Below are 12564 nucleotides of genomic sequence, written 5' to 3' on the forward strand. Positions count from 1 at the left end.
ATTCTGACGAGAATTCATGACAAATATTTTGTTTGTAATTAATGTCTATTTACCAGCTATCACAAGGAACAGGCAAAAGTTAAACCAGTAAGAAAAAGAAATTCAACAGTTGAAAGCTAAACTGACAAATAAACGTACACAAAAAAGAACCTAGCAAACAAAGAAAACTTAGTGTCAAAGCTAAACTAGCAAGAAAAATAAAACTAGCAAGTTAAATATAAACTAGCAAGCCCAAGCAAACAAGCCAAACTAATCTAAACCAGCCTGTGTAAGCTAAACTAGCAGCTATAAAATAAACTAGTGTGTGAAAGCCAAACAAAATAAAAAAAAAAAATTAGTGTGTGAAAGCTAAACAAACAGCTTAAATCAAACTAGCATGTGAAAACTTTAATTAGTAGCTAAAAACAAACTAGCATGTAAAAGCTTTAACTAGAAGTTCAAAACAAACTAACGTTAAAAGCTTTGACTAGTAGCTAAAAACAAACTAGCATATGAAAGCTTCGACTAGTATTTAAAACCAAACTAGTGTGTAAAAGCTTTAACTACTGTGGTAGCTATAAACAAAGTAATGTGTAAAAGCTTTGACTAGCAGCTAAAACAAACTAGCATGTGAAAGCTCTAAAGAGTAGCTAAAAACAAACTAGTGTATGAAAGCTTTAACTAGTAGCTAAAAACAAACTAGCATGTAAAAGCTTTAACAATTAGCTACAAATAGTGTATGAAAGCTAAAGCTAAAAACAAACCCCTGTGTGTAATGTAAAGTAGCAAATATAAGCAAAGTCATTAGCAATAGAGCAGGTACAAAACTAGCTTCTGAAAGCAAACTCTGAGGTGAAAGTTAAACTAGGGTGACCAACCGTCCTGTAAAATACAGAATCATCCTGGAAACAAAATGTTTAATTCCATATTTCTCGGGAATCAATTCAGTCTATAGCTGAGAAATATTACAGGTAAGACTACGAAGCGCACTTTCACACTATGCACGATTGATTTGTACCGTGCCCAGGAATGATTGCTCCACACTCCTCTACTGAGCCTGCGTTTACATTATTGTTTTTCTACAAATATATTCTTAATAATAATAATAATTAGAAGAAGAAAATAATATATGTCTATTTGTCTCTCTGTATGTAATGAACACATACACAGAGAATATCTATCTATCTATCTATTCAAAGAAAAATAATACATGTAGTTAAAGAGAAACAGAAAATGAGAGTTTAGAAAGCAATATATTTATTCTGTCGTTGATTTGATAATTATTAAATATTACATAAAGCTTCAAATATGAATTGGATGATATTGCATAACAAATAAACTTCCATGAAAAAAATTCTTCAAGTCCAGGGCTCTACTATTTTGTAACATATAAACTGATTTGAAGTCTTTTCCTCATTATGTTTTTTTTTTTTTTTTTGTGCCGAACGGTTCACCCAGAGCGCCACACACACAAGAGCCACGGCCCGAGGGAGAATTTGAGGTGGTACGGCATTAGAGCAAAAATTACAGCTAAGGTCAAAACATGGAACAGAAATTAAAGCCGTGCAATCAGGCCAATCAGTCTGTGATAACTGATAGATACTGTGTACGGTGATTCATTTTCCTACAAAATTAAATTTTAACTAACTGAGTAACAAATAATATTGACTATATATACTTTTACAAATATCCTACAAGTCCAATCAGCTCCGATACATATACAATTTAATTCAAACCGGAACTTTTTGTGAAATTTCTTGTGAATGAAGGTGCAAAAACCAAGCGCACCCCCTAAACATACTATGCATGTGATTGATTGAGACAGAGCGGCAGAAGAGGAGGTTAGAATAAAGACAGAAGGTACAAAGTGTGAAACAGAGAGAGAGAGAGAGCGAGCGTTTTTAGATTTGTACAAATCATATCACTGTGTCCACAACTCTGGGTCGCTGTGTTTTAAAAAAAAAAAAAAAAAAACTGTTCTAGCATTCAGAAATGTGTGTGTACTGTATGCGTGTATGTATGTGTGTGTGTGTGTGTGTGTGTGTGTGTGGACGTCAAATTACAACACGGCACCGTGACAAGTGTTGACACAGCTTGTCTGTGGTTCACAGAGTCTGTTTTACTCTTTCAACCTTCTCTCTCTCTTACACACACACACACACGCACACACACCTGTAAGCAAAAAATTAATGCATATTCATCTTAAACACATAGTTTGGGCCACAGTGCAGCAAATTTAGTAAGCTTGTGTATATACGTTCACGGAATGTCTATATGTCCCCATTTATTAGGGTGTGTGTGTTTGTGTGCTCGTGTGTGTGTGTGTGTGTGTGTAGCCAATTTACCCATAACCCCAGTAGCTCTAAACTAAATGTGCTTTAAAGATAGCAAAACACTCCACCCCAGCCTCCACTCCATAATCCGCATATGCAACAGAGCACTAAGAAATCTGGAAAAGACACGTACAGAGAGAGAAAGAGAGAGAGAGAGGGAGAGAGAGAGAGATGGGAAGAAAGAGAAAAAGTATGATAGAGAGAACTTTTAATCTGGTAGGCACACTGTTTTTATAAATCTTGTGGTCTCATGGCTACATGTGACATAATAATGGGTAGAAGAAGAAAATAATATATGACAACAGGAGATGAGAAAAAGAAAGAAAGAAAGGAAGGAAAAGGAGAAGCCGGCTGAGAGAGAGATGAGAAGAAGGAGGAGAAGGAAAGCAGCGACATGCTGTTTTTTAAAAAAGCTCGAGGCGCTGTGTAGCGAAGTGGGAATTTCCACATCGTGGAACAACAGCAGAGATCTCGCAAAAAACAACAAAAAAAAACGTGCTGTCTTTTATCCGTTCTCACACAGCTCATGGGAAGTCTCACGTTTTTAACCAACAGCACAATAAATCATCCAAATACTTTCAACCTTATAGTTTAATTTCTGAGAAACCGCGATCACTACAGTTTTTATCTTGGTATAAATGCAAGAATATATCAATATAGCAAACCCCATTTGTTTAGGACACACCCTACAGTATGTGTTAAGGACATACCATTCATTTAGGGTACGCCTAATGCATTTGGGACAAACCCCATGCTTTCAGGATACACTCCATGCGTTTAGGACACTCTATGTGTTTAGGACACACCATGCAATCAGTACACAATCACAATCACACAATTGTTTACGTAAACGTAATTAACATTATTTATATTTATAAGACACACCTAACACATTTGGGACATACCCCATGCTTTAAGGACACACCCTACATGTTTAGAACACACCCAATGCATTCAGGACACACCCCATGCTTTTAGGACATACCATGTACTTAGGACACCCTCATTGGATTTGGAATACAACCCCATACTTTTAGGATATACTGTACCTTATATGTTTAAAACATACCCAGTGCATTTAGAAACACTGCATAATTGTTTAAGACACATTCCATGAGTTTAGGACACACCCAATGTACTTAACATTATTTATATTTAAGATGCATCCAAAACATTTGGGACACACCCCAATGCTTTTAGGACACACCAAATGCATTCAAGACACACCCCATGTTTTTAGAAGACACCATACAGTATTATTTAAGACTATATGTGTTTAGGATACACTGTGCACTTAGGACCTATCCAATGCATTTAGGACAGACCCCATGCTTTTGGCACACACTCCATGCATTTCGGACACACTCATAAGGAGGAAAATCCCGGACATTTTTCAAAAGGTAATTGATTTTGCTATTTAAATATGACAGGCTCATAACTTGTAAGACATGAAAATGCAACCTGCAAATAGACATTGCTTTTTTAATTTGAAATTTGGCAGTCAGTGTTCGTTCGCGAAAGCAAAAAAAGCAAACAGTAATGCAAAATTTGCAACTGCATTTAAATTATGTCACGCTTTATGCGTCCACATATGGAAAACTTAAATGCAAATGCAAAAAAATGTCCGGGATTTCCCTTCATACACTCAATGTACATAACATTATTTATATATTTAAGGCACACCCAATGCATTTGGAACACGACAGTCAAAAATAAATTTTGAGCCTACAATTAACAAAATTATTAATAATACTATGTAGATTATGTAGAAAAGTAAATAGAATTACTGCATCATTACTTTGGAAGAATCAGCAGGTCAATGCGATTACTAATAGTACTAGCTAATAGTAACAAGCCAGCAAATGACCCCTGAACACTTCTTCTGAACTCTAGCTACTAACTAGCTGTCAGGGATTACTCCTAGAGGGCACCTTGCACCCTGAGACTTGTTTGTGTTTTTGGTTATAGGACTCCATTTCCCAGAGTGCACCTCGATCAGGTGAAGGGAGCACTCACCTTAACCGAGGTTGTTAATTAGTTGGGCTTTAAGTAGCCATTGTTTCACGGGAGTCTTGTCTTGCATCTGTTTCGGTAACCTATTCTGTACTGTTTATTTTGGACAAACTGCCTTTTGCCATGCTTCATGCTTTTCTGTTCTTGTTTCAAGGTTTCTAGTGTTGTTAGTTATGGTTGTTTACTTTTCTTCATGGATGTTTAATATAATATAAACCCTCTGTGCTTATGCCTCGCCCGCAAACCCATTTCATCCCTGACACTAGCTAGCTAGTACATCTCTGTTTCAATGCCATTAACAAGTGAAAACAAGAAACTGGACAAATTAAGTAACTTTTTAAAACTTTTTAAAATATTATTCATTTTCTGTTTTAAATAGGCACAAACACTTCCTAATCATAATTAGTGATGGGAAGTTTAAATCATTTTAGTGACTTAGTTCTTTGAATTTCGTTAATCAAAATGAACAATTCTTTTTTTTTTTGTCATTTATTTCATTTTGTTCTTGTTACTGTATCTCAAATAAATTTTTTTAATAAAACGTTTTTACTAAACAGACCTCAATTTGTCTACATACACAAATTTTGGCTATAGTTCCATAGTTCAAATATTACAATGCAGCTAAGGACATATAATGATAAACAGAATGAGCAGCTCATCTTTTATATCTTCTAGTCTGAGTCATTTGTTCTTTTGAATCTATTGCACCGCATAGCGTCTATGGGAGTCACGTGACAAAAGAACAAACGATTTGTACGGAAAAGACTCAAAGGTAACTACTCATTTCTATTTCCTGTACATAACCTACGGAGGTTTTGTGACGCATTGCGCATGCGTGCCCAGTAGAAAATGAACGAATCACTGCTCAAAAATGATGAAAATTACAGGCTTTAAAAAAAAAAAAATTACTCTTGCGCAATTGGTGGCTGACTAAATACTTTTTTGCCCCACTGTATTTCGTGGCCTCTTCGGACTAACTCTTCTGATCTCCTTTATTTCATATGAAACAAATAGCTGTGTGTGCCTATGTAATGCCCTGAAACTGTTTGGAGATAAATACTGTGGAATGAAGGAATATAAATTATTCATCAGCTTACTTCAACGATGTGCGCGTCTCCACCAGGAGGCCTGTGATGTTTTCTTGCTAATGAACACTCAGCTGTGTTCATATGAGTCGATGCTGGATAATGGCTGGATAATAGCTTTAAACTATTGATGTACAAAAGATGCAACACAAGCAACACTGCTCATGTGTCAGGAGGTCGAAGGTCACCTGTGAAGGTAAGGTTTGTCGTGTCTGGGGTTAAGAAGGAAAAGTAAAACCCACTTCTGTCTTCTGACAGCACTCAGATTCAGGGGCATGGATTATCTTACAGGTTCCAGATTCGTGTTTCCTAAATCACAGACCCTCCAGTTTGTCTTGTGCTTGCAATTTAAGACGTCTGTGTCTACACACAGTCAAGGTCTGACCTCCACCCCTTCTAGCAAGAAGCCAGAGACACACCACACCATCATTCCTATAGTGTATACACTCTTACAAAAAGGTCTTCCTGAACGGGTACATATCATTTTGTTTGTCTATGAGAGGTGTTCAAGCCAAACCGGGACTTTTACTAAAAGAACACAGTTATGAGATTCAAACCTCTCTTAATTTCTTAATATACAATAATCCCCTGCTACTGTAAAGTGATGCACTTATCCCAGCGTTTCACTAGTGTTTGAATACCATCACGGTAGAAAGTTTTTTTTAGTAACTTGAGTCACAATTGGACTGCCTGCTTCACGTCTGAAACGCCGGCCTCCCGGGAACTCCTTTAATGGCCCAAACATGTGAAAATGACTTAGAGTGAAGTCAGGACTGTACTCCCAGTTGAGTTTCCTTAATGTGTAAGTCGTGTTGGTGAATGATTGGGTGTACAGTTCCCACAGACAGATGCGTCGCTTTCTGATGGAACAGACAACAGCTTTTTTAAAGGAGTGCCACAATTTCCCCATAGATAAACTTCTCTCCTGCGTGTACATTTTCTAAGAGAATAAAATAAATAATGGTGTGATAGGTTTCTGCATAGATCTTAATGGTTTAAGGTTCTGCAGAGGAATCTTTAAGAATGGTTAATAGAACCTGTTATATATATATAGTGAGCAAATGTATTTCAAATTATCCAACATAAAGCACCCACTGTTCTTGTACATTGTTTGTTTTATTCAGTTCTAAAATATGATTGCTCAAAGATCCACAACACACACACAGATACACAGACTAAGGTTTACACCGGTTCTATCTAGAGAATATCCTATTATTTGTTATGTTGCTTAGCAACCAACGCTTATTATTAACAGACTACAGTTGTGTTTTGGGAATGTTATTAATAATGAATGAGATTAATTATGAAACACTGCATGTTTTTGTTTTTGTGGTCTTTTCAAAAAGGAAAAGAAAAAAAAACCAGGCCACTCAAGGCCGTGCATTACAGCATTTTACTGCGCTTTGCATCGAGACTAAAGACAACACCCTTACCCATGCTAAACTTATTATAATGTTACTTTCATTTATCTACAGTATAAGTAACATACACTCTCATACATGATGTGAGATGTTTTTGTTACATACTGTATGTTTCAATAAGGTAAAGTAAAATATATTGTATAAACAAATAAATAATTGTAATGACCCGTTTGTGAAATATAGACGAGGTATCACAAGGGACATTTGATTCAAACCGGAATTTGTGATGAAAATTCTTGTGAATGAAGCAATACAACCACTTAACATTTACAGAAGAGTTCAAGCTCAGTACAGTGATGAGACTGTTTGCATCAGTAGAACATTTGAATGGTACAAATGTTTTAAAGAAGGCTTTAAAAAAGACTTTTTGAACAACTTGCAGAAGAGTCACATCTGTCTATGTGAACTGTAGACACAATCATTCACAAACACCATTTGTACAGTCCTGACCTCGCTTTAAGACATTTCAACATGATTGGCACATTAAAGGAGTTCCAGAGAGGCCAGGGTTTCAGACGTGAAGCAGGTAGAGTCCGATAATGGCGCTGGCGTACTGAGAAAACTTTCTATCTTGATGGTGTCCAAGCACTAGTGGAATTCTGGGATAAGTGCATTAGTGTAGCAGGGGATTATGTAGAGACATAAAGGGACTTTTTTAACTCTCAGAAATGTGTTCTGTTATTATGCACAATCAAAAGTCATGGTTTGACTTGAACACCCCTCATATTTAGAAAAAAAAAAAAAACAGGACATATTGCTTTGAATATTTATAGAATTTGACATGTAAATGCCCTTCTCATGCTTGGAGATCCTGGTGTGTGTCTGTCTGTGTGAGTAGGTGGAGAACAGAAAAATATCAACGGATGGAATGATATACTGGTCAGACTGAACACGCACAAAATGTGTTTTGTTTTTTTACTATTTTACCATTTTATTATTGTGCAAATGTTTTTCTTTTTACTTCTTTACTATTTTATTTACATCTGGACATAGCAGATCGAATCCTTGTTACAGAAGTAGGTTTTTTAGAAGGTGTTCACTAGAAGAACTGAGACAAGCACAAAAGGATGTGCACTTCCATTTAAAAAAAACAAAACTATAATACAAATAAGAATAAAAGAGGTTTAACAAGGCCATGAGTTTAAGCTAACCAAAAGTTAGTATGGGTGAGGTATCTCTTCTACATCTATTGCGCACCGAGCAACAGGCGCTAGTCATCTACGCAACTTTTTAATAGGGTCTTTATAAAGCTCACCTCGCCTCAAGCTACAGGACAAACTGGGTTAATACACTCTCTCCTGAGACCGCTGATATGCAAGTGTGTTTGTGTGATGCTACACACAGCTCTAAATGGTCCGCTGTGTATTGAATGACTGATGATTTACTATAAATATCTCTCAATTTTTTTGGGGCTGGTGAACCTAATTTAAATATCCGTAAAAAACCCAAATATATCGTGCAACACTGCGCTTATCATGTCTGAGGGGGAAAAATGGGATTTTGTGGCCTAGTGAGGCTTTTTAAAGTCAGGAGACGTAGTGGGATAGGGTCATTTTAAATATAACCCAGACTGATACTTAATAAGGATTTCACTCCAAATGTGCGCTATCGAGCCTTGTTTCATTAATATTTTAAAATAAACAATTTTAAATGGCTAGCTCTTTTTGAATTTCGTTTGGAGTAGTGGACAAATTTGTCCACATGTACTGTAGCCCATAAGCCCAAACGCTTCATCCCATATAACAATTTTAAATGATTTAATAAGCGCTTGACTGCATTTCTTTAACAAATTAATGAAAAACGACTTTCACATAGGGCTTTTCAGCCTAAATATTTCAGGGAAAATGCCATGTGACATCTTTCAAAATGTGTTTCATGTAGTGAATTTGTTCTGTTTTATATCCTCCATAATTTCCCTTAAATAGGAAATGGGTCTGGGCTCTTATGGGTTTTAAAAAATTTATTCATTTATTTTTCACATGTACCTTTGGAGCACATTCAAATTATTTGTATTCTGCATATCTGTTAGGAAGTTAGGGGTCAGTTAGAAAGCTGGGGTCAGATCGCAGGGTCAGCCAGGATACGGCGCTCCTGGTCCAGATAGGGTTTAGGTTCTTGCTCAAGGGCTCAACAGTGGCAACAGCAGTGCTGGGGTTCAGACCCACAACCTTTCAATCAGTAACCCACAGCGTTTAGACTTATTTTACCACCACCGAAATGAATGAAAACTGAGATTTTAAAACTGAAATCCCACATCTACTAATGTAACTTAGATTCCTAGCAGCTCGCAAGTTACTGTGGTCTAGTACTCATCTAGTAGTTGTGTAAGAGGAATTAAACACTTAGAGATGTACTCTTACTGGAAAAAAAATATTTTTGGGGTTGTCAAATTCACCAGATTTTCCAGATCTCAGGGAACCTTTCAGCCCAAACCCAAAGGCGTACAGTTCTGAGAGTAAAATCTCCTTTTATTTCCTTATATAATCCACTGCTACTGTACATTAGTACTTAGATACCTTCAAGGAAGAATGTTTTCTCAGTACTCCAGAGCTATGATCGGACTGCCTGCTTTAAAGATCTGATCATTTTAATTCATACACATTTACATTTCATACAAACTTTCATAATCTTTATGATTGTTTAAAGCTGCTTTGCGACAATGACAATTGTTAAAAGCGTTATACAAATAAAATTGAATTTAATTAAATAGATAGATGCATCTCTTTCATAAGTTATTCATTGATTTCCAAGGATCAGACGTTCCACTTGCTGAATGTTAATGGGAACGAGTGCAGTAGGCTCTTAACCATGTTGGCTGGGTTACGTCATCTACAGAAAATAGGCCTTTTTTAGCGTACTGTGCTTGACGTCTTTCGTAAATCTCAATCGTTTTTACACCTTCATTCACCAGAAATTTTATTTTAAGTCCTGGTTTGACTTGAACATGGACACATTTGTACATCTTTAAACAAAAAAATGTAAAAAAAAAAAAATGTTTAGGCATTGAAAATGCAGAAAGTCAGTGTGGAAGTTTACTGTGGTGCACACACATTTTTGATTAACAGTATCTGCAATATGCCATTTTTATCCTCATCTGATACAATACATATTATTACTTCATTCTCTCTTCCGATCATTTCAATACATCTCACAACAGAACTGCGCTTATTGTACATTTCCACTTTGTTTGCCATAGCCTATTTCTCTTTAAAAAACTGCATAGAATTTTATTCTTAAACGTGACCTTGCTAACTCTAAAAGGAGCTCTGCGTCAATACTCCTAGCCTACAGCTGGTCCTTGGTGAAAATTGTTCATTTATAGTGTGCTAGGAACTGATGCCTCCTTTATTTGTGAAAATAATTATTTCACAGCAGCGGTTATTGAGAGTGGAAATAAACTCCTTGGCCGTACCCTCAAATTGACTTAAGACGGCAAATCGTTTTGCGTTCATTCATAAATATTAAAAAGCATTCAGCGAAAGAGGAAGGAAGTGAAGTGTGAAAGTGAGAGTCAAGCCGAGAGATAGACGGGGCGCCTGTGGGTTTTGCTTTCATAGAGTATACAAAGCTTAGATTTTGAATTTTTTCATACTGAAACAGATTGGACAAGAGCATCTTCACCCACTCTTTCAGCAGCTCAAGTTCATCTGGAGGTGAACGTCGTTATTTCGTGCACTGTTTTATCCTAATCTCGTGTCAGCACGTCACAATTTATTTGTTGAGGGTAAACTGAATTATCTTTAATGAAAAGGATCTAAATTCTGGCAACAAACACTCAGTCACCTTTATTCAAAGCTTTCCTGATGGTATCTGTTGGTTTTTTTATTCATTCGTGTTCAGGAACTGCTTTATCTTCATGTGTGGATAAGGACCAACTGGTGTCAAGAACCTATCCTGGAAATACTAGGAGTGTTGTTTTGCAGGGATACCCCCTGGATAGAAGACAGATCCATTGCATGGCATCCTTTACTCACACACATACACACTCACACACATACACACACACACACACACACACACACACACACACACACACAGCTAGGGGTAATTTAGAGTAGCTAAAAGCCTACTGGCACGTTTTCATTGAGGTGAAAGAAAATTAGACAGCCTGGTTCACAGCACTTGTCAGAAATAAACCATGACATGGCACTGTGACTCTTGAATAGCTCCAGGTTCGATCATATACAGTATCATCGCCATCTTTTAGTTCTCAGGTTTCTGTCCAATTTTCAAAACATGTATCTCCAGGTGTGACTGAGAGTGCGAGCATGGTGGAGTTTAATGGACTGGTACTGTAGTATTGCCACCTTGTCCAATTATGACCTGACCAATATGAAGCAGTATTAAAGATGAATGAATGAATAAATGGATGGATAGATGGAGGAATGATCCCACATTTAAACCTGTGTCCTTTCCTAACGATGTCAACATTGTGTCCCATGGTGCAGTTTAATGGACTGGTACAGTAGTATTGCCAACTTGTACAATTATGACCTGACCAATATAAAGCAGTATTAAAGATGAATGAATGAATGGATAAATGGATAGATGAAGGAATGTTCCCACATTTAAACCTGTGTCTTTTCTAACGATGTCGTCATTGTGTCCCATGGTGCAGTTTAAAGGACTGGTTTTATTCCCACCATGCGCTATTCTGACCTGGCCAATATGAAGCAGTATTGAAGATGAATGAATGAATAAATGGATGGATAGATGGAGAATTGTTCCTTACCTAATGATGTCATCATTGTGTCCCAGGTAAAACTTCTGCGTGTGCTCCCTGGTGTTGTAGACCACGCCAACCCCGGCCACGAAATACACGATCTCTTTCCCAGCCGTGTAGTAGAGGTTGTTACGGCACTGGTGGCCCCGGTAGCCGTGAATCCACTCGAGCCGGAGCTGGCAGCGTGGCGCGGTCTTATCGGCCATGCTCGCGCCCTCTTCAGCGCCACCGTCTGGCTCACGCGGGCAACATCGGAGGACCGGTACAACTCCCTGTTCTGCTTAACGCCTAGTGAGGTGTCCGATCTTGAATTTTATATACATACATTCATACATACATATGCAGTGTGTATGTATGTATGTATGGGTGTGTATGTGTATGTGTGTGTGTATACCTGGTATATCAAATGTAGGGGGTGTGTAGGATGCAGTGGAGAGGCGTCTTGGAAATATTTGGTTTCAGAAATCAGAGTAGGATAAAAACGAGCACTTAGAAACAGTAGAAACAGATTGACATTAGGTGTAAGGCATGAAATCAGATCCAGGAGGAATCTAGTAGTGTTGAATCATGTGTGAGTGAATATGAGGTCTCGATGAAATGTCGGGATTGATCCAGAACTCAGCAGCTTGGAGCTCCAGATCAGACGTGATCAGACACTAAGATTCAATCATTCACCTTCAGATTCACATCAGATCTCCAGCACGATTCAAGCACAGCTCTTCCGGATCGCCGCTCCCTGACAACCAGATGCTCGCTTTTTTCTTTCCTCCCAGAGTCCCGCATCGTCACCGAACCGTCCAGCAGCACAATTCATTCACGATCCGATCTGTGGCACAAACCCGACCCGCTGTCTCTGGATAATCTCTTCTTCTTCTTCTTCTTCTTCTTCCAAAAAAATAGAGAGCGGGAGAGAGAGAGAGAGCGACTTCGGCGCAGCGGCTCGAGACTGAACTCTACGTTACGCTCGAGCCTGCGCGTAGCGCGCGTTCAGGAATACGGGCTCCGGCGTG

The 12564-nt window shown here is 37.8% G+C and overlaps 1 protein-coding gene across 2 annotated transcripts in view; it reads right to left on the reverse strand.

Annotated features, from left to right (window-relative positions):
• The window catches only part of eml6 (EMAP like 6), a 55925-nt gene extending 43513 nt beyond the window's left edge, over positions 1-12412 (reverse strand). For both annotated transcript variants that reach the window (XM_053513798.1, XM_053513797.1), the window contains exons 1-2: positions 11949-12412; positions 11564-11842 (exon numbers count right to left, since the gene is read on the reverse strand). In XM_053513798.1, coding sequence (XP_053369773.1) covers positions 11564-11760 — 197 coding nt within the window. In that variant the 5' untranslated portion in view covers positions 11761-11842; positions 11949-12412. The remainder of the gene's footprint in view (positions 1-11563; positions 11843-11948) is intronic.
• Between the last annotated feature and the right edge of the window lie 152 nt (positions 12413-12564).

Source organism: Clarias gariepinus, chromosome 15 (genome assembly GCF_024256425.1).
Source record: "Clarias gariepinus isolate MV-2021 ecotype Netherlands chromosome 15, CGAR_prim_01v2, whole genome shotgun sequence".
NCBI classification, from domain to species: domain Eukaryota; kingdom Metazoa; phylum Chordata; class Actinopteri; order Siluriformes; family Clariidae; genus Clarias; species Clarias gariepinus.